The 21,558-nt window shown below is 64.0% G+C and overlaps 1 protein-coding gene across 4 annotated transcripts in view; it reads left to right on the top strand.

Moving 5' to 3' along the window:
• Positions 1–18,792, top strand: part of COL26A1 (collagen type XXVI alpha 1 chain) — a 181,202-nt gene extending 162,410 nt beyond the window's left edge. The window contains exons 5-13 of one of the 4 annotated variants that reach the window (XM_087417689.1): positions 3,747–3,903; positions 6,061–6,159; positions 6,794–6,946; positions 8,873–8,956; positions 10,135–10,187; positions 13,889–13,924; positions 15,219–15,269; positions 17,124–17,208; positions 18,059–18,792. In XM_087417689.1, the coding sequence (XP_087273815.1) occupies positions 3,747–3,903; positions 6,061–6,159; positions 6,794–6,946; positions 8,873–8,956; positions 10,135–10,187; positions 13,889–13,924; positions 15,219–15,269; positions 17,124–17,208; positions 18,059–18,219 (879 nt within the window). In that variant the 3' untranslated portion in view covers positions 18,220–18,792. The remainder of the gene's footprint in view (positions 1–3,746; positions 3,904–6,060; positions 6,160–6,793; positions 6,947–8,872; positions 8,957–10,134; positions 10,188–13,888; positions 13,925–15,218; positions 15,270–17,123; positions 17,209–18,058) is intronic. The other 3 variants (XM_004442174.3, XM_087417690.1, XM_087417691.1) reach the window with 3 other exon arrangements.
• The last annotated feature ends 2,766 nt before the right edge of the window (positions 18,793–21,558 follow it).

Below are 21,558 nucleotides of genomic sequence, written 5' to 3' on the forward strand. Positions count from 1 at the left end.
ATGCCCATCTCCTCGTTGCCAGGGATATGGGAAAATGAGTACCAAGCCAATCATGATTCCTCCTCTGGGGACACCCACAGGTATACAATAGGGGTTCTGGAGCCAGGGAAGAGGAGGCAGTTGGGGGCCAGGCAACCATCAGGGTCTGCTCCATCTTCACTCCCCGCGGTGCCCGAGTTGCCATAGGACCCCCTTTCCCTGGGGCAGGCTGGAACGGCTCTTGGGGGCAGTGGGGTGGAAGGCCAGCAGGGAAGGTCCTACCTTCCGTCCTCTCCTCCCCCTCGGTTCACATTTTGACTTCACGGGCCACTCAGAGTGGGAGGGAGCCCGAGGGGATGTCTCTTCGTGAGGGTCGCAGGAGCTGTGGAGTTCTGCTGGCCTCTGGTGCAGGAGGGCGGCATTCTGGCCAATCAGCCAGGCCACAGTGACGTCAGGGCCCCTGCCCTCGGAGGCTGGCCGCGGTCTGGTCTTCTTGGGCTGAGTCCCACGCCCACGGCTGCCCGGCCTGGTGAGCTCATGCCCGCTGGGGATGGGATCAGCGTCTCCGGGAGGCTGGCCTGGCCGGGCCAGGGGCTCGGACTCTGGCCGGGGCTGAGGCTAGCTTGGCCGTGGCCAGCGCTCCTCTGCCCGGGGCTGTGGGCCTTGGTGTCTGCGTGGGAGCTGCCCAGGGAGAAGTGGGCCAGGCCTTTTGTGTGGGGGCCAGGCTGCAGGCGGCAGGTCCCCCGGGGGCCTTGACCCCTGCCTGAAAGGAGAACATGGGGGTCAGCCCCAGGAGCCCAGGGCGCGTGCCCCTCCCCTCATCCCTCCAAACTGCCCCCACGCACTGCCGCTCCTGACTGCTCCCTGGTGGATGTGTCCATCTGGAGGTCCCCAAGACACTGCAGCCCACCCCCAATACTGGCCACCTTCACCCCGGACCTGCCCTCTCTGTGCCCCTGTTTGACTGGTGGCAGTCCCACCGTCCCCGGAGCCAGGCCAGAAACAGGGAGCCACTCCTGCCTTCCCCCACCCTCAGGCCCACTGCCCGGGGTCCCCCACCACGTCCCACCGGCAGCCAAGTCTCCTCACCCCCACCCAGCTCCTCCACTGCCCCAGAGCCCTGACCCTTGGCCGTGGCCAGTCAGCTTCCCAGTGGACACTCAGCAGTTGGGACAGGAATGGTAACCCTCCCCTCCCCACAGGGATTCTGGGCGTCAGGAGACGGGGTTCTACCCGGAGCTGCTGTGTGACCTGAGCCAGCCACTCCCCTTCTCCGTGCCTCCCAGAAGCTCCGCCATGGCCAAGGCTGTGGCCAAGCTGTGGGGAGGTGGACGAGGCACCCCACTGGCCCCACCACCTACTTGCTGGGTGACCTTGGGCAAGTCGCTGGCAAGTCTCTGAGCCTCTATTTCGGCCTCACCTGTGATGTGGCCACAGTGACCCTTCTTGCCTCACAGGCCCCTGCGAGGACCAGAAAGGGGAGGAGCTCAGAGAAGTGGCCTGGGGGTCACCGGAGCCTCACAGGACAGGAGCCACCCACCCTACACAGAGGGAGGCCCTGAGACCTGGGGCAGGGGTGGTACGTGGTTCCCAAGGGTCCTCGGAGACTCTGTCACGCAGGCCCGGGGACACTGCAGGACTGGTGGGAGGGGGCGCCCAGAGGGACCCTCTGCCACGCCCCCACGAAACCTCAGCCCCACCCAGGCCCGGTGCTGTGAAGGCAGCTGTCTGTCCCCGGGGACCCCGCGGCATCAGCCGGGGTAACCAGGGTGCCGTGGGCCGCGCACTCCCTTCTCTCATGGCCCTGTGGGTCAACGTTATCACCCCCATTTTGCTGAGGGGAAAACTGAGGCCCACAGAGGTCATGACACTTGCCCAGGTCACACAGGGGCCGCCTCGTGGGAGAGCCAGGATTCAAACTGGCCTGTGAGGAACCAGGGCCTGAGCATCCCCCATCACGTGTCACTTAACACGTGCCTGGCTCTGGGGACCAAGAGCAAGGAGGGCACCCACTCCCCACATGATCCCATCTCCTGAGGGCAGGGCTGATGGAGTTGCTCCCCCGCCCGGCTGCTGGCACAAAGGGATGGTGCAGGGTTGGGGGACACACAGGAGGGGGTGGCCCCTTCTGCCCAGAGGGTCAGACAGACTGCAGGGGGGAGGGACGCTCAGCGACTTGGGTCTTGCAGGGGCTCAGGAGGGGAGGGCAGGGCTGGCTGAGGGCTCTGCGGGAGCAAGGGCCTGGAGGTGGGGAAGTCGGGGCCCTCGGGGCCCTGGGGGTGGTGCAGGCAGCTGGAGCAGAGCAGCGCAGGGAGAGGCAGGGAGGCCGGGAGGGGCAGGGAGGCCGAGACGGCCTCCTGTGTGGTTTGAGGGGGGCTCCACCTCACTGCTCCAGGAGCAGAAGGCCGAGGTGGGGGAGGCAGGGGGCTGCTACAGTCTGAGGAGACCAGATGTGGCTTGAGCGAGGGCCGCAGGCAGACCGAGGGGCACTGGGGGAGGCCTGGGGGAGGCCCTGACCCTCCAGGAAGCGGGGAGGCCCAGTCCGGGAATCTAGGAGGATGCAGGATCTGGGTCCCAAGAGCTGGGGGGACCTTGAGACCCCGGACTTCTTCCTCCCCGTCGGGCAGGTCGGGGCACTAAGACCAGGGACACGTGGGTGGGAGCAGGAAGCTGGGCTCCACGTGACAGGGACTCCAGGTCCCCTCTCCCTGGGTCGGGGGGCTACCATGGCTCTCAGCACCTGTGCCCTGTGCAGATCCTGGGCCTGCAGCGCCCCCTGCCAGCCTCTTTGGGGACAGCCGGGGCTCGTAGGGGCCTCTGAGGCCCGGCTCCCAGCTCATCTGAGTTAGGAAGACAGTCTCCTGGGATCTTCCCTTTCTTTGACTCCTGCCTCCCTCAGGGGTAGAGGACAGGGCTGCTTTCCAGGCCCTGAGTGACCACGGCCACTGTTTGTTTTCCTGGAGCTCCTACTAAAAATCAGGCACCTAGCTGGGCCCTTTCTTTCTTGCTCCCTTTTTCTTTATTTCTTTCCTTCCTCCTTCCTTCTTTCCTTCCTTTCTCTCTCTCTCTCTTTCTTCCTTCCTTTCTCTCTCTCTCTTTCCCTTCCTTTCTCTCTCTCTCTCTTCCTTCCTTTCTCTCTCTCTCTCTCTCTCTCCCTTCCTTTCTCTCTCTCTCTCTCTCTCCCCCTTCCTTCCTTTTCTCTCTCTCTCTCTCCCTTCCTTTCTCTCTCTATCTCTCTCTCTCCCTTCCTTTCTCTCTCTCTCTCCCTTCCTTTCTCTCTCTCTCTCTCTCCCTTCCTTTCTCTCTCTCTCTCCCTTCCTTCCTTTCTCTCTCTCTCTCTCTTCCTTCCTTTCTCTCTCTCTCTCTTCCCTCCCTCCCTTCTTCCATCCATCCACAAACATTTCCTGACCCCATTGTTGGTGCCCTGAGCCCGGCAGTGTGGGGGACGATCCCCTAGTCCCCCCTTGGGAGGGGCCAGTGAAGTGGGGGTGACCGGGGTCGTTAGCCAACCGCCACAGGTCCCTAATCCCAGTGACAGCCGCTCCAGAAGCGAAGCACAGGGACTCCGGAAGTGTCCGATGGGGATGTGCCTGAGCCCAAGGGTCCAGCGGGCAAGGAGAGGGGGACAGGGCCGGGAGAGCATCGGCAAAGGGGGCAGTGGTCCCACTGGGGAGGGGACTACCCATGCCCACAGCGGGCACGCATCCCTGTACACTCGTGTCCCTGGTCTGGCCTGGGGCCTGACCCCCGGCCCTTCTCCGGCCCAGGTTCTCCTGCTGGAAGCAGCGGAGCGGCCCTCAGGCCCGGACAATGACCTGCCGGCCCCCCAGAGTACCCCACCGCCCTGGAACGAGGACTTCCTCCCCGACGCCATCCCCCTCGCCCACCCGGGGCCCCACAGGAGAAGGCCCCTGGGCCCAGCCGGTGAGTGAGGCCTGCGGGCGAGGGCTTGGGCCAGCCAAAGAGGCCCCGGGCATGGCCTCCCAGGGCCTCCACCCTGGTCACCACAGTAGGCCCTCTGGGTCAAACACACCCATGTGGCATCTTGAAAAACTGAGCTAACGTTTAAAAACTGGGGAGTTTCACATGAATATCAGGATTTTTAGCTCCTCTTAGAAAAATGGAAGATCTGGCCTTGGGGGCTGGCAGTCCCTCATGGAAACAATTGGCTGCAGCCAAGTCACGGCTGTTCCCGCAGATTCTGTCCAAGCTCTGCAGTTTGCCGCAGTCCTCACCATTCCTTATTGTATCACAGTTCAGCTACTGTCCTCCTTACCTGCCCTACTGCTCTGCACTTACCTGCCCTTAGCTCTGCACTTAGGCCTCCAGTCCAGCCCCATCCTTGCTCAGCTCGGTGCTACAGGGAGCTGACTGCCTCCCACCACCTTCTAGGGGTTCCTTGCTGAACTCTAGAGTGGACTAGAGTCTGAGGACACCTGCCATCCTGCTTTCTCCCTTCCCGCCACGTTGCAAAGTCAGGGGTGACTGTTTTTCTCTGTGGCTTCCGTCCATTGGGCTCTGCCCTCTGGGATGGCAGAATAGTAATAATAATTGAAATAACAGTCGTTAGGATTGTTGTCCCGGGCGGATGTTTAGCTGGCACCTGTCAGAATGGCTGGACTCAGGGTTAAGGCTGATGTCCCTTCTCACTGGTCAGTATGTGTGCAGTGCCAGTTATTAAATATTTTTATGTCACCCTAGGCTGTACGGATATTATTTCTAATCATTCCAGTAAGCCCATAAAGCTGGGGGTTACAGAGGAGAAAACCGAGGTTCAGAGAGTGACGCTGGGGTCAGCCAGTGATCCAGGGGCATTTTGTCTCCGTGATTCTCGGCCCCACGAAAGCCCTTTGCAGGTGACGCCCTCTCTCCCTCTCCTCTCTCGCAGTCGAGCCCCGGCTTCTTAGCAGCCCTGCCCTGTCTCGGCTCTGAGCCCCCGCCCGTCCCCTCCCCTGCCGCCTCTGCCCTGTGCCTGTATGTGCCTGTCCAGCGGGGAGAGGGAGCAGAGCGGGGTCGGAGATCCCCGGTGTGGGCAAGTTGGCCTGCAGCAGCCAGTCCTGGCGCCAGGGGAGGAGGAGACATTCTGCGCTCATCCAAGGGGCTGGAGGCTGGGTGGGGGGCGGAGCTCAGGCTGCTATGGGGGTCGGGGGAGCCTCTGGGGGGAGGGCAGGGGGCCCACTTCTGTAGCCACTGTCCCCAAGGTCTCACCCCAGGGGGCTATCTGATGCCCATGTTCTTCAAATCCTTCTTCTGGAACTGGGGAGGAAGGTGACTTCCCATCCCCTGGAGGACCCAGGCCCCAACCCCCCGTGGGAGGAGGCTAGGAGGGACTCTGCGTGTCCTGGGCCAGACCTCCCTCCTTACCAGGGAATGTGCAGCTCCAAGAAATGGCCACCAGGTGGGGCACAACCCCTACAAATGGTGATACTCCAGCCAGGCGTGGACTCCCCGAGAGCGGGTGGGAATCCCCAAACAGCAGCCCGGGTCGAGATCAAGCCCTTGCTCCGGGACCACAGTCGTGCAGTCGGCACAGGAGGGGCCCGAAGAGCCGGCGCAGGTCCCTCCATCAGTTCAGCAGGCGTGTCTGAGCGTCCTCTCCAGGCATTCCGGAGGGAGAGGGGCCGTCCCCGGCCATACAGCCCGCCTCTTACCTCTCCTCTCCCCCCACCTTGAGGCCTGAGACCCCGGAGCTGGGCAGGCATGTCCTGCAGGGCTTCCCGGGGGCTCCAAGGAGGACTTACTGGGGAGGTATGCCACAAGCCCAGTTCCCGACCCTGAGCAGGGGGACAGCAGGACGGGGAGGGAGGGCCTGACTCCCCTGCGGCCGGCTCTATGACCTTGAGCAGGGACCACAACTCTCTGAGCCTCAGTTTCCCCACCTGTCAAGTAGGGAGAAAAGTATTTCTTGAGATCACAGAAGTTAATAGATACAAACACGGTCTGTACAACAAATGACTGAGGCCAGCTGAGGTGGTCCCTGCTCCCGGGGCAGGTCTGACCCCACAGCCAGGTGGTCAGGCCTGGAGCCACAGAGGCAGCTGGGCCACAGTGGCCTCAGGCCTCACCTTGTTCTCTCCCCAGGGCCCCCGGGGCAAATGGGACCACCAGGGCCTGCAGGCCCCCCAGGCTCCAAAGGTGACCGGGGCCAGGCAGGAGAGAAGGGCCCGGCAGGACCTCCCGGTAAGGACCCCACCGGACTTTGTCCCCCAGGGAAGAGGCTTCTCCCCTGTCTGAGCAGGCGAGGCATCCCATATACCCCGCCATCTTGGGGGGCTCCAGCCTCACTTCCTCCCACCACACCCCCATTGCTGCCCCATCCCAAGCACGTTAGGGCCTGGTCTTACCCTGGGCTGCAGGGAGAAGAGAAGGTTCCAGAAGCTGTGGGTCCGGGCATGGGGTGGGGCTGCAGGGTTGGGGGTTGTTAGCCATTTAAACAGCACCTCCAGAGAGCCCCCCACTCCTCCTGGGTCCTGCAGGGGAGGTACAGGTCCTGTCAGGGCAGGGACAGGGCTGGCCGCCACCCTCGAGGCCCCAGCCCCAGAGCTGAGGTCCCTGGAGGGGGCAGCATCTGACCAGAGCCTTCGCTGATTCCTCATCCCTGCTTCCCTCACTCCCGCCAGCTGCCCTGCTGTCCCCTCTGCCCCAGGCAGGGAAGGGGAAACCATGTCACTTCCATCCCAGGACAGCCCTCCAGGGAGACTGTGGTCTGGAGGCCACCACTGACCCTCTCCGACCCTGTCCCCTTCGCGGCCTGTTTTGTCTGCAATGTGGCCGCCAGGCCAGCCCTCATGTGACTCTTCTTCTCCCCGTGCAGGCCTCTTGGGGCCGCCAGGGCCCCGCGGGCTTCCTGGAGAGACGGGGCGCCCCGGCCCCCCTGGTCCCCCTGGCCCGGCCGGCAGCCCGGGCCTCCCTCCAGACGGCCCCCGAGGCGTCCTGTACTCTCTGCAGCCGCCCACCGACAAGGACAGTGAGTGCCACGCCTGGGGGCGGGGGCAGGCCCGAGCCACTGTCTTCTGGGGGGTCAGCCTCCCCAGGGGACCCCGGGGATGCGGACCTGTCAGGGAGTGGGGCATCGGGTGGGAGTGAGGCTCTGCCGGCCAGGTGGAGGGGCCCTGGGGGCTGGTGCTGGCCCCCAACCCTGCTCCCGGCCCCAGTGCGGCCTGTCCCTGCCTCAGTGCTCGGCTCCTGATCCTGGGTCCTGACTCCCCAGAGGTCACTCTGTTCTCTGGCCTGGCCTCGGTTTCCCCGCCTGGCGACGGCAGCACCCCCAGGGTTATCCGTCATGGCATCTTCTCACAGACCCCTCACTGTCGGTCACTTGACAAGTGTTGCTGGGGCACCTACTGTGTGTCACACACACAGTTTTTGTCACTGGGGCACAGCGAGGAGCAAACAAGACAGACTCCTGCCCTCGGGGGCCACAGGGTGGTGCAAGAGGGGGCCTCGGAACACACAGAGACGTCCGCCACGCGTAGGGGGCGGTACGGGGAGGCTGGAGAGCGAGCTGGGGGCGCGGCCAGGCAGAGGGACCCTACTGCCCGTGAGGGGCGCCGTTTTTGTTAAATGCCCTGAGAAACCGGGGAAGGGTTTTCAGAGGCCAGTGACAGGGTTGACTTCAAATTCTGAGAAGAGAGGCTGGGTGGGTGACGTCCCGGGCGCCGTGGGGGCTGGGACCTCTTTGTCATCTGTCAGAGAAACCTGGATCCCCTCCTGCTGGTGCTTCTGTACCCCAGGCAGCACAGGCCTCGCCTGGACCTCAATCACACTGTCCTCCTCTGAGCCTCAGTTTCCCCATCTGTAATGTTGGGCAGTACTACCCCCTGATGGAGTTGCTCTGGGGTTGGAGGAGCAAGACACTCCTGAGCAGAGGGGGTCCTGGGCTGCCGTCAGTGGGTGCGGGGGCCAGGCGTGCAGCGGGGGGGCCTGGGATGGGCCTCGCTCTCACAGGCCATCTGGAGCGAGTGTGAACACTGAAGCCTCCGCTTCCTCACACGCAGGGGGCTCGGTGATGCCCCCTGGGCAGGGAGAGGACAGGTGCTTGTGATGTACTTGGGGGTCTCAGAGCGCAGTGGCCGCACCCTGGACCACGAAGAGCCCTCCAAGGGCCACAGCCTGCCCTGGCCTGGGCATGAGGCCCTGCGTCTGCCACTCCCATGCCCGGAGCTCTCCTCAGACAGGACCCTTCTTCCCCTAGCCCTGGGGTCCCCGAGGGAGGGCGCCGTCCTGCGGGGCCAGGGCATGAGCGTTTGGGAAGAGTGGGGTGCCCCAGCAGGGACATTCGGCGGGACGGAGCACCTGCAGGCCACCTGCTGTGCAGCCTGTGGAAGGACAGCCCAGGTTTCCGTGTGTGAAGGGAGGGCAGAGGAGCCACCCCTGTCCCAGACATCCCCTGAGCCTGGCTGCTCTGGGCCTGGCTCTGGGGACGCGGCAAGGTGAAGTCACAGGGGGCTTGCCCTGGAGGAGACGGGAGACCTCAGCACTGCCCAGAGCCCTGATGGAGGCAGCACAGGGCCCTGCAGCCCAGAGCGGTGGGCAGGGAGGGCTCCCTGAGCAGGAGGCCCCGCAGGAGTAAGCCAGCTGTGTGCAAGGGCACGGGCATGAGGGTGGAGCCCAGAACAGAGTGCCAGCCTCGGGCACTGGGGGGCGAGCGGGGTGCAGCCAGAGTCTACGGGCCTGGAATGTTCAGGAAGGAACTGTCTTTATATGAAGGCCACCAGGCTTCCCTGCCCTCTGACCGGCCTCCCTGTGCTCTTCTGAGCGGTGAGCGCATCAGCGTCTGCTTGCCAGGGCCCAGCGGGGTCGGGGCTGCACTTCCCGGCTCTGAGCCTGGATGCCGCCTCAGGTCCAGCCCCCCGGCTCTGCCAGATCACAGGGGGCTCTGCTCTCCCCACAGATGGAGATGCACAACTGGCCTCTGCTGCCGTGGACACGGTGCTGGCAGGCGTCCCAGGGCCCCGGGGCCCCCCCGGCCCTCCAGGTAAGTGCAGAGCGCAGCAGCACAGGCCGGCCGGGACCAGTGCCCCTCCTGGGCTTGGCCTGGGCCCTGGGGCCACGAGGGGCCGGTTGGGGCCTGTGGCCTTGGCAAGGTGCCTTCCACAAGTGTTCAGGAGCGCGTCCCACCTGCCGGGTGGTGTTCTAGGCTCCTGGCCTGGTTTCAAAGGTGGCATTTGAACAGAGGCCCAAGGAGGTGACAGTGAGCTGGGGGGGCAACTGGGGACCTCAGGTGACTTGTTCGGACTGCAGGGAGGTGTTCATTTTCTAACTAGACTGAGTTCAGATCTGTGCCCCACCTGAGGTGACCTTCCTGTGGGTCCTCCCCAGGCATAGGGGGCACATCGGTATAGCAGGGGGCTCCCTGCAGCCCGGAGGGCACAGGCCTGTGCGGGCACTGGGGACAGGGGCCTCACTCTTCCAGGCGTGTGGGAAGTTCAGTCACAAATGCCGCTCCCCGTGCTGCGTGCTCAGACCCAGCCTGACCCCCTGAGCACTCCCTGGCCCATGGGGAGACAGACACGGAAACCGACAGAGGCGGTGGGTAGTGGCTGGTCCATGTCCTGGATTTGCCTAGTGGAGAGGTGGGAGTAGGAAGGCTTCCTGGAGGAGGTGATGCTCAGCCTGAGACTAGTAGGAAAGACCAACAGGAAGGAGTTTGCTGGGTGGGGAGGAGATGGAGAAGCTCCAGGAGGGAGGGACAGCATTGGCAAAGGCACAGAAGCGGAGGAACTTTCTGGAGGGTATCTGGGGGATGGGGGTGGAGGAGGCTGGGCTGAGAGGGACCTAACTGAAAGGTCGCTCTGGGTGGCCACAGGGAGGGTGGGTGGTCGGTTAGCCATTGTAGGAACTCAGGCGAGGATGGCCTCGGAGGCGCAGACCTGAGAGATTGGCCAGGGGACTGGCTGGCTGGGGAGGTGTGCGGGACGGCCCCGTGGGCGAGACCCTGGGAGGGGGTGTGGGAGCTGCAGGGGGAGAGCGAGTGGAGGTGGGTCTCGGCTCTGAGGGTGGGCAGCGGAGGCCAGGAGAGTGTGCGCTCCCCGCTCCTCACCATGGAGGCAGACCCAGGGCAGGGCTGGGGCTGGAGGGGGTCGGTTCCTCTCCAGAGCTGATGGGGAGACGGGCTTCTCTGGCCCCTGTGACCATCTGTGCCTCTGCCAACAGGTCCTCCTGGACCCCACGGTCCCCCAGGCCCCCCAGGTGTACCTGGATCCCAGGTAAGGACTTTGCGTTTCTGGCAGGGGAGGGGGCGTTGTCTCCCCAGGAGAGGAGGAGCCAGGCTTCTTACCAACACTTGCTCAGGAAGGAACCAGCCCGCCTGGCATGTCCCTGGCTGGGCCCAGGAGGGACAGGGGAAGGTAGGTGGGAATCCTGGTTGTATTGGCAGTGTCCCTTTGCGGCCCCCTCCCCGTGTCAGGGAGGTGTTAGCATCATTCTCATTCCGTAGATGAGCTGAGAGCCAGGGAGGCCAGGTGCTGCTGAGGTCGCACAGAGGGCATGGTGGAGCCAGGCCAGGATCACAGAATGTCCATCCGAGCCTGTCACCCCTCCTCCCCAAGGATCGCCTAAGTGGGAGGGGGCACCCCCAAGCCTGGCTGGGTGGCCTCGAACCCCAGCTTGCTCTGCCTCTCCACCTGTGTGACCTTGGGCGGAAAGGCAGCCTCTCTGGGCTCTGGCTTCCTCGGCTGCTGAGATGGAGAGTCAGGGCCTCCCTCGTGGGTTGTTAGAGGGAGGGAAAGAGAAATGAGGTGCCATGTGGAAGAGCCTTGTGCTGCAGGAGCCCTGGGGCCTGGGAGGAAAACCCCTCCCCGGGCAGGAGGGCCCAAGACGCCCTGTGGAGACACAGAAGGAGGTGTTTGGGCGTGTCCTACAGCACGGAGCTTCCTGCAGCCCCCACCGGGCCTCGTCCAGACCGAGGGCTCTGCTGTCCCTGGGGCTCAGGCTCGTGGGGCGGGGTCACTGCAAGGGGCGCGGATCTGGGCCTTGGCCCGTGGGCGCTGGGACCTGGGGAGTCCCAGGTCCCAGCGCCCACCCCTTTAGTCACCTGACAGATGGTCTCCGAGCACCACTAGCTGAGGACACCGGCCGGACCCGGGGCCACAGTCCAGCCCCCTAGAGCTAACGTTCTAGGCGTCAGAGGACCGGTGTCCGTGACCCCTGGTCTGCTCCCTGTTGTCCCCCGAGTGTTTTCACACCTGGAGGAGGCAACGTGGAGAGATGGGCGGGGTGCGAGGCCGTGGGAAAGGGTGGACGGCAGCTCTGACTGCAGACACGCCAGGCACAGCACAGGGTAGAGCGAGGGCGCATGTGGTCCCCCAGGCTGGCGGGCAGGGCTGGGGTGGGGCGGGGGCTGCAGGGGGCGGGAGGCCCTCTGGCCTGCTCTGCTCATGAGTTGGGGGTCGCCAGGTAAGCTGGGAGTCCAGGCCCCCCAGAGTCAGGCACCCCAGGGGCATCCTCCTGGCCCCTCGGCCCCCACCCACGGCCCTGGAGAGAGGGTGGGGGTGGGGAAGGGAGAATGACAGTGACGGAGACAGGCCTATGGAGAAGGACAGAGAGGCCCAGGGGACTAGGAGGTGGGGAGGGGGCAGAGAGATGTCTGGCGGCAGGCGACAGGCCGCAGGAGCTCTGTGCGGTAAGCTTCCACATGTCCCGCCCACAGCAACAGGGAAGGTCAGGGCCGTCGCTGCTCCCAACCCCTCCCCACCTGCTCATGCCAGCTGCTTTCGGGGATCCCATCATCTAGTCCCGACAGCCACAGGGAAGTGGAGGCTCAGAGAGGATCCGTCACTCACCAGAGTCACACAGCAGGGGAGCAGAGCAGGGGTCCCGGCAGGGCCGGGGGACTCCAGGCCCCTCTCAGGCGTCCTCCAGCTGCTTCTGGCCCTTGCCTAGGAAGCAGTGGGTGATCTGGAGTAGCCTCACCCTCCAGATATCTATTTCCAGGGTCTTCCAGGCCCTTGCGGGCAGGGCTGCCTCAGGTGGCTGTGCAGACCCTGTCCTCGTGGGGACCCAGGCCTGCAAGATTCCAGGGAGGTTCAAGGGGACCAAGTCAGAGCTGCTGGCCCAGCCCCCTCCAGAAGGTGTGGCCAGGCATCAGCCAAGGGTCTCTGGGATGCTGGCTTCCTGACCCCTCCTCTCCCTGCTGTGGTCGTTCCCTGGGCTGGGGGCCTGTGCCAGGGCTGGGATGCCAGAGGGCAGGAGGCAGGGCCCGGCCTGTCCCCAGCTCCAGGGCCCAGGCCCTGCCCAGGCCCCACACCGCAGGGTGGAGAGAGATTCCCAGAGGAGCCCAAATGCTGACTGTGCCGGGATGGCCACCGGCCTCCCCGCTGCCCCGGAAGGGCCAGACCGTGGCTGCACTGTGGATGGTGGGCATCCGGTGACCCAGCTGCTGTCTCCTTCCCTTGCCAACGAGTCAAGGCCTCTGAGGATTGGGCACAGGGGCTCCGAGACAGAGGTCAGAAAGGAGTGAGATGGGGCAGTGACAAGGCACCAGGTGGCCCCTGCTTTCTCTGAGGGGCACAGACAGACCGGGGTTTGAAGCCCAGCTCTGCTGGTTTCCAGCTGGGTGAGCCTGAGCAAGTCACTGACGCCCTGGGCCTCAGTTTCGCCATCTGTGAAATGAGGATAAAAATCCCTGCTGGGCGGGTTTTTCACAAGGAATAAAGGAGTTATGAGCTGGAAAACGCCAGGCCCTGAGGAGGTCTTCGCAAATGCTGCTCATCAACCAAATGTCTCCGGGCCTCGCAGCGTCAGGCTCTGTGCTGGGCACAGGAGCAGGGCCGTGGGGCCTGCCCACCAGCGGCTGAGAGTCTAAAAGGGGAGGCAGACAGTGCGCAGTGAGGGAGGAAGTGTCGTGAGAGAACTGAAGGAGGCCCTGGACTGTAACTGGGAAGGGGCTCCTGCGACAGGAGGGACTGAGGCGAGGAGGTGACATTTCGGCTGAACCCAAGGAATAAGAAAGAGCAGCACAAAGATGCCAAGAAAGAGCGATCCGGGCAGAGGGAAGAGTGAGTGCCAAGGCCCTGGGGCAGGGGACAGGCTGGAGCACACTGAGCAAAGGCGATTGTGGGGGAGATGAGGCAAAGTGGGCGGGGCCCTCCCTGCAGGCGGGAGTGTGGATTTTGTCACATTGGGAAGGGGACTCACTGAGTGTCAGGGAGGGAGAGTCCATGATCTGATATCTGTCTTTAAAAGCCCCGTCTGGCTGTTGTGGGGGCGTGGGAGGCGGGGGCAGTGGAGCAGGGAGGCAGGGAGGAGGCCACGGCAGCGCGGAGGGCACGTGAAGGTGGCTCGCATTAAGGTGGTGGCGGTGGACGTGGCACAGCGAAGGACGTGTTTAGAAAGTGGAGCTGACGGGTCTGGCTGCTGGAATGAGTTGGGGAGCGAGGGAAAGGGAAGGTGTGCACTGCAGCAGCGTGACCTCGGGGTGGGACGGGTTTGGGGGGAGCCAGGGCTTCCACTTTGGAGGGGTGGATGGGCGCCTCCCAGTCAGCCGGGTCGGGGTGCTGGAGGACGGCCGGACCATAGGTCTGGGGGCTGGGAAGCCTTCCAGCTGGGCCTCAGCGCTGATGGGGAGTCCAAGTGTGGGGCCCTCACAATGGCCATTGCCATCACTCATCCTCTGGGGCCCTCTCTCCACTGGCGGGGCTGCGCGCTCGGCCATCCGTTCCCTTCTCCGAGTGATACCATCCTTGGCACGGCCCCATTTCGCGGATGAAAAGACCCGGGCTCATTGAGGAGCCAGCGGAGTGCGGCTCTGGGAGCTGGGAGCCCCTAGTGTGTCCATCCCATTTGCTCCACGCCATCCTCCTCCCGTCCTGGTTTTCAGACCCAGAGCCCAGTGCAGCGGGAGGGCGAGGGGTGGACTGAGGAGCTGGCGAGGGCAGGCCGGGCCTAATCTCTGTGTGATTTTCCACAGGGTCTGGCTGGAGAGCGGGGCGCGACGGGGCCATCTGTAAGTGTGGGGCCGTGTAGAGGGGCCACTCCCTGGGCGGTGGGCCCCCGTGCAGGCCCAGGGCACCAGGGGGGTGGGCGTCTGTGCCGGGCGGCCTTGCCTGAGCTCAGCCCCCAGCCTCCACAAACACGGCCTTGTCCCAGCCAGCCAGGCCGGGACAGAGCGAGAGACGGGGCAACCAGTCCCAGCTGCCCAAGTGGAGAAGGGGTGGGGAGACCCTCGCCGGAGTGTGAGTGAGGACTGAAGGAGCTTCCTGTTGGGGCCCAGGGGCAGCAACCTCGGGAGGGTTGGATGAGGGTCCTGAGTCTCTTCCAGGGAGCCCAGAGCCCTGGGTTAACACGCTGTGTAACCTGCAGACCCTTCCCTTCTCTGAACCTCTCAGTGGATAGCTGACCTCTAATTTCTTTTCTCGGAAACAAGAATTTGTCTCAACTCCTGCCTCCAGGGCCAAGGAGGCAGCACCCCCTTCGTGCCCTATGTTGGGGCACGGGGCAGGGGAGGAAGGAAGGATCTTTGCTGCGTGTCTTGTGTGCCGGCCACAAATGAGGTGCTCTTCATCCGTAGTATATTTAAGCTTCACAGGGACCCAGCGAGACCACGCTTTATTTTTGCCATTTGCCAGAACTGGCAGCTAAGGCTCAGAGAGGTTAAGTAGCTTGCCCGAGGTCACACAACTCGGCAACGGTAGAGCCAAGATTTCAACCCAGGAGTGTTAGCCTCCAGAGCCACGCCTCCTCCCGGGCTCCTGTCTAGTAAGGAATAACAGTGATGATGCCCACCTTCACAGCACTTCTAGGCACAGGCACCAGTCTAAGCTCATTACCGAAATTGATTTATTGAATCCTCCTCCCGGCTCTACGAGGTGGGCACTATTATTACTGCCATTTTAGAGATGAGAAAACAGGCACAGAGAGGTCATGTAACTCACTCGAGGTCACACGGAAGCAAGTGGCCACGTGGGTGTTATTGTGAGGCTGAGGTTCCTGGCCCCGTTTTAGAAACAGGGAAGCGGAGTCCTGAGAGGCGGGGGGCTTGATCCCTGGAAGAGCCGAGACGTGAGCTGGTGGGGTTCCCTACCTGACCCCCCACCCCAGAAGCAGAATTAAGGCCCTAAGGCCACAGAGCTGGGCTGTGCAGGGTGCCCGGGGCCTTGGCCTCCCCTGCTCTGCTCACCGCAGGGCAGTTCCCACGGGGCCCTGCCTGCCCCTGACTCCCTGCAGGCCGCAGGTCTGCCCGAGAAGCTGTAGAGGGTCCCCCACCCACACCGGTTGTTGACGCCTGGCTCTCTCCCCAGGGCGAGCCTGGTGGGAAGGAGGAGGAGGAGGAGGAGAGCGGCACCGCGGAGGTAACTGCTGTGGGCCCGCCTGGTGGGTCCTAGCAGAGAGCGGGCCCCACGGATCTGTGCCGACACCCATCAGCCCGAGCCCACGCGGCCACGGGGAGGATGGGGTCCCCGCCCAGGCCGGAGACAGATGCAGGAAGCAGTGGGGGCAGCATAGTGGGAAGAGTCTGCAGCGGGGGTGGCACAGAGGGTCGACTGGCCCAGGGGCTGGGGGCGGGGGAGGCCTGCCAGAGAGGGCAGGGGGAACCATGGCCCTGCAGAACAGACCCCATTTAAGGAGGCTTCACCCTGTGGGGTCCCTCTCCAGGGGCCACTCTCACGTGACGAAGCCTGGTGCACTGATGTGCCCACAGGGTCACGGCGCTGCTGCACTGAAGGACACGTCGGCAGGGGGACAGATGGCTGGTGGATGTGGGAGAGGGCAGACGAAGGAGTGAGGTTGGGAGCACAAGGGTGTCAGGGCAAGATGGAGTGGAGAGGGGGCACAGAGGGGTCAGGACATGGCCGTGGAGACCCAATCCTTCCAGGAGCCGGGCGGGGGTACTGGAGACAAGGGTGATGGATAAAGGGGGAGAGGGCAGTGGGGCCAGGCAGGGAGGCCTTGCAAGCTGAGAATAGGAGTCCCCTGGCTGTGTCAGAGCTCAGCCAGGCCAGCCAGCACAGGGGGCACCCAGTACCCCTTAAGTGAGGGAGCTTGGGGAGGTTCAAAGTGGGGCAGTGTCTGAGGTGGGAGGTGGCGTTGGCGGCAGACAGCTGTGGGAGGCGGGCTGGGTTGAAGGGGCAAGGCTGGGGTGGACCTTCGGGAGGGACGTGCAGGAGTGGAGAGAGGGGAAGAGGCTGAAGCCACAGCAGCCGTGTGGGCACAGGAGGCAGCGGGAAGATGTGGATGCTGCAGCAGGAGCACAGAGTCACAGGTCACTTGCGAGGGGAGACTGAGAGGTTCCCTGTGACTCCCCCTCCCCCTTCCATAAGACTGCAAGCTGTGGCCTGGGCACGTGGGGCTTCGCTGGGTTCCTGATGGAGGGCCTGGACCCCTGCTGCATCCCAGACACTGTCCACAGCGTGGCTTCTCATGGGAAGACTTCTCTCCTGTAACCCAGTAGCACGCTTTTAGTTTCTTCTTGTGGTTTTTTTTTTTTGCTAAATTAATCTGAATGTCAGAGCTGCCGTGTTATTGCCGCAAAAGGCGTGGATTTTGCTGCTGACCCGGGGCGGGGCCTTGGTACTTTACCACCACACTTCTTTTCAAAGTGGCCTTGACACCTGTCCTCTCAGTACATCAGCTCGTTCAAGTGTCTCGACGCACAAGGCCCTTTGCCCGTGTGTCGGCCGGGCCCCAGACGTGTAGCCTTGCCGTCATCGCGCCCTCCCGCCGGCGCTCCGGAATCACCAGCTCTCCCTTCTCTTTTTCCTGCCGGGGTGGCCATCCCGGGCCTGCTCTGCGGTGTTAACAGAGGGCTCTCAGGTGGGCAGTGCCAGGAAGGAAACCAGCAATGCACCCCCACCTGTGGGCCCGTGCGAGGTGCTCTGCCTTCAGCAGGGTATTTTCTGGGAAGAGGGGCACAGAAGGGAAGCAGCCAGGCAGCCGTGGGAGCAGGAAGAGCCCAGGCTCGAGGCAGACAGGTCTTGGGTGTGAAGCCCTGGTCGGCCACTTCCAGGCTGTGTGACCACAGGGACGCTGGTTACCCTCTCTGTGCTTCAGGTCCCTTGTCTGCCAACAAGAACTCGAACCCCATCTGTGGCACATAGCAGATGATGGTTGTTTGTACTGATGGTGACAGGAGGGAAGGGGGGGAGTGGGGAGGGCTGGGACAACACGTACACTGAAGCAGGATGGCCCTGGCCCCGTCCCTGCAGAGTGAGGGGGTGCAGCAGCTGCGGGAGGCCCTGAAGATCCTGGCGGAGAGAGTCCTCATTCTGGAGCACATGATCGGGATCCATGGTGAGTCATGACCTCCTGGGGACTGGTGGGGGGGCGGGGACAGTCCTGGGGACGGGTGGGCCCACAGCCGGCCTCTCCACTCCCTGCCGCCCTCCTGGAGGCTGCTCTGGTCTCCGGTCTCCCTGCCTCCATGACCTTCCACTTGGCTCCAGGTGGTCCTCCCCAGACCCCAGTCTGACCTTGTCCCTCCCCTGCTCCAGGACCCTCAGTGGCTCCCTGCTGCCCATGACCGGCATTCAGATGGATCCAGTACCAAGTCCCTCCCCAGCATAGCCTGGGGCCCAGTGACGCAGAGCCACCACCTAGTCACCCAGCCCCCTGCCACTTCCGTCCGTGCCTTTGCTCAGGCCGGTCCCTCCGCCTGCTGAACAGCAGCTCCACTTCAGGACCTGCTCAAAGACCCCTTCCTCTGTGAGGCCACCCGCCTCTCTCCCCACGGTGCTCTGCAGAGCATTCTGGTCCCTCATGGGGTTCAGGCACTTGGGAGTCCCTTGTGGCAGAGTGGTGACTGGCACCTCTGCAGAGCCTAGAGCCCAGCCCTGGTCAGCATTTGTTAAAGGATGAATGGATGAATGGGTGGATGAATGGATGGGTGGGTGACTGGATGTATGAATGAGTGAATGAATGAGTCAATGGGTGGGTGAATGAATGGTGAATGGATGGGTGACTGAGTGAATGGATGGGTGAATGAATGACTGGGTGAGTGAACGCCTGAGGAGGAGAAAGCAGGCTGCGGCTTGGCCCTGTCCTCGAGGGTACAGGGCTTCCCTTGCTGGCCAGGGCCTGTGACTGGAGGCACCCTGGAGCGCTCCCAGGCCCTGCGTGAGCCCCACTCCTGCTCTCCTTCCAGATCCCCTGGCCTCCCCCGAGGGGGGCTCCAGCCAGGACGCTGCCCTGAGAGCCAACCTCAAGATGAAACGGGGCGGCCCCCCGCCCGACAGCTCCCTCGCTGCCCTGCTCGGCCCCGACCCCGGGCAGAAGAGCGCTGGCCGGGCCAGCAGCGAGAAGTAGGGGCCCAGCTCTCCAAGACAAGCCCGGCCCCCCTAGAGACCAGCCCCAGGGCCTGTACTGCCGCTGGCTCCTGAAGGCGCCCCGAGTGGGACCGGGATCCAGGCACAGAAGATGATGAGGGACCCTGGTCCTGGGGCTTGGGGGCCTTGGGGACAGATGGCACCTCCAGGGGCAGGGTCCAGAGGGGCCCAGCACCCTCGGCAGAGCCCAGCCCTGGTTCCCGCCCTCCCCCACCCCCCACTCCCTGCAGGAGACAGGGTCTGGGCAGGCCGGGCGGGGTGTGAGAATGACCATGATCCCCACCATTTACTGAGTCCCTGTGAGGTCTGGGCCTGTCTGGGAGCTTTCCCTACATTGTCTCATTTAACCCTTAGGAGGTAGGCTTGTTACCCCACTTTCTGGGGGAACGGAGGCTTGGAGAGGACGAATAAGCTGCCAGACGGTGGACGGCTGGGGTGGGATGTGAATCCAGGCCCCTCATTCCTGAACTCTCTACCCGGCCAGCTTCCCCTCCTCAGGGGGGAAACAGACAGGGTGGGCATGGGGCTGCGGGGAGGCTGGGCCGGCCAGCCGGGAGGGGGGTGGGGCCCTGCCCAGCACCCCTGAGACTGCAGGGCCCTGGGCCTCCTTCCTCCACTCCCCCCCCGGACTCGGGGTCTGCTGTGAGGGCTGGGGCAGCTGGCCTGGAGCTGCTCTCGGAGGCCAGGAAGACCTGGAATGAGCCCATGACAGTCACATGGACTTGGGGACCATGAGAGAGGAGCCTTGGGGTGCAAGGGCCCTCAAACCAAATTGGCATTGCCCACCACTGCACCCCAATCTCTCTGAACCCGCACACCCCACCTGGCGTCCCGTCCCCTGAGCCGGGAGGAGGGAGAGTCTAATGGAATGTGCACCTCCAGGGGCCACCACGTGCAGCCTGCCCTCCCCCAGGCTCTCGGGTAATCTGTAGGGTTGGCCATTTCTGCTACACGGCAAGGCCAATGTCCCCTCGACAAACTGGAGGGAGGAGAGCTCCAGCGTCCAGGACCTGCTGGGAAGAGACGCTCCTGCCCTCAGGGCGTGGGCCCAGGCAGGCCCCACAGCAGACACGCCCAGAGTGTCTCAGACCCCAGCCAGCAAGGGGTCAGGGGTCTCAGGTCCCATGACGCGGACCAGCCCTGGTGCTTCTCTCTCGCTGGGCTGCAGAGATGACGGCAAACTCAGAGGTTCAGGCGCTGGCGCCACCCCGGCGTGTGTCCCCTCAGGCAGGAGTGACCGTCCCCAATACCCTTGGTCCTCCTGGAAGGCTGTGGCCTGGTCCCTGGATCCTGGTAACCTCTCCCTGCCCTCGAGGCCCTGACTGCCCCTGGTGAGGCAGGGCTGGCCCGGGGGCCAAGGTGTGGCCTCCTGTGGGCCTGTCTCCACGGAGGGACAGTCGGAGGCAGGCAGGAGTCTGTAAGACTGAAATAAAGGTGCTCTCCCCACGTGGGTCTGGTGTCGTGGGGGCAGCTGTGGGGGAGGCCCGGCTGCGCCCTGCTGACGGCGTGCCTGGTCAGCCTCACCAGGCCCAGCCCCGGGAGGGGTCTGCCGGGAGCCCCTGGGAGCCAAGGGGCCCATGAGGCCTCTGAGGCAGAGGGTTCTGCCCCCTAGGAACCCCGCGGGGGGCTGGGCGAGTGAGGAAGCCCCTCAGACATCGAGGCCGGGCCTGGCGGAGCTCTGAAGGTGGGGGGTGAGGGGCGGCCCAGGCTCTGGGCAGAGGGACCGGGCCCCGGCTCCACCTGGGCCTGGGTCCTGGATACGTCCTTTCAGGCGCAAACCCAGTTTGAGGCCCAGTGGCGGGTCCTTTCCCGGAGCCCTCAGCTCAGTGGGGACTGGACTGGATGCCACCCAGCCAGGACTCAGGGCCTCGTGGGGCCCCCATCCCCCCATCCCCCCACCTGAGGGGGCCGGGGAGCTCTGCTCTGACTGCAGCCCCGGCCCGGGGGAAGGCCCGTGCTTCCAGGGCCCAGGCGAGACCCGATGTTCCTGCCTGGAAGCTTCACACTGGGCACCCACCTCTGGCCCCCACATTGCCCCTGGCGTATCCTCATCCCAGAGACATCCCTGAGCTTGACCGCAGGGTTGGTCTGGTTGCCTTCCGTCCTCCCAGCCCCCTGCACAGAGTCTGGCCCAGGCGAGGTGTCAGTTTTCTAATAAGGAATGCCATCCTCCATATGGGGACACAGACCCAATGACATGACAAGAACGCTTAGTGACAGCTAGAGAGCCAGCGCCAAGGCCGCCCCTGGTGCCCCACAGGTGCCGCGGGAGGCCGTCCCTGAAAGGAAGGCCCACATCTAGTGACAGTGTGGCAGGATACGAGGACAGGTGAATTCTGGCCAGTGTGACACGCATGGTGGGGGATGGCCGTGTGGCCACACCAACACAGCGGAGGGGGCAGCTAATCCGCCGGGGGCCTGAGGAGGAGCCGTGGAGGAGAAAGGGGTTTCATGGGTCAGCGGGGTTCGGCTAAACGGGAAAGGACGCTGCAAGCAGGGGAGCAGCATCGGCAGAGGCCTGGAGGGTAAAGGCGGTGGCTCGTTGGTAACCCTTCTTGCGAGGTGGACACAGAGGGGACACGCAGGGATGTGGGAGGGAGAGGACGGACGGGCAGGCCCGGGCAGAGGCGTGAGTGCTTCCTTTCCCCTGGTGGCTGAGCCCCATTTTCTTCTCCAGGCCCCACTCTCTCTGCTCACTGGATCCCCCCGTCCCACCCCGAGCACCCCCTCTTTGTTGGGTGAAACCTCATCCATGGAGCAGTGCACCCCCCGGGGCTCCCATGGGACCAAATGCCATCTGACTAGCTGAGTCCTCCACCCCTCGCTGAAGCAGGCCCAGAGCATTTCATTCTCCCAGACCCAACAGCAGACGTGGGACCCTGAGAGATAGCCTGTCCTGCCTTGCCCAGGACCCCAAATGTGCTGCCCCAGTGCCCCCAGCCCAGGGCCTGCGTGGGCCTCTCCTCCGAATGTCTGAGGGGCAGACCACATCCCCACCAACATCTGCATCCTTAGACTGGTGGCTGCTGCTTTCAGAGGGTGGGGACTGGGCACGGGCGGGCAGGGTGGGTGTCCACACGTGCACACACAGCCCCTCGGCGCAGGACAGGAGTGAGCAGGGGGTGGGTTGGTTCAAAGGGCTGGGGGCTGGCTCTCCCCGGGCCGTCGCATTCCAGCACAGAACTCTACAAGGTCCCAGTCTGGTCCCCGGGCCTTCCAGGCCCTCATACAGGGTGTTTGTCAAGGTGGGAGCATAGGCGTGTTTTATGTAACAGTGGTTAACTCCACAAATAACTGCCAAATGTTCAGACATGTGGGA

This window comes from Ceratotherium simum, chromosome 26 (assembly GCF_057802395.1).
Source record: "Ceratotherium simum simum isolate JZ-2026a chromosome 26, ASM5780239v1, whole genome shotgun sequence".
NCBI lineage: Eukaryota > Metazoa > Chordata > Mammalia > Perissodactyla > Rhinocerotidae > Ceratotherium > Ceratotherium simum.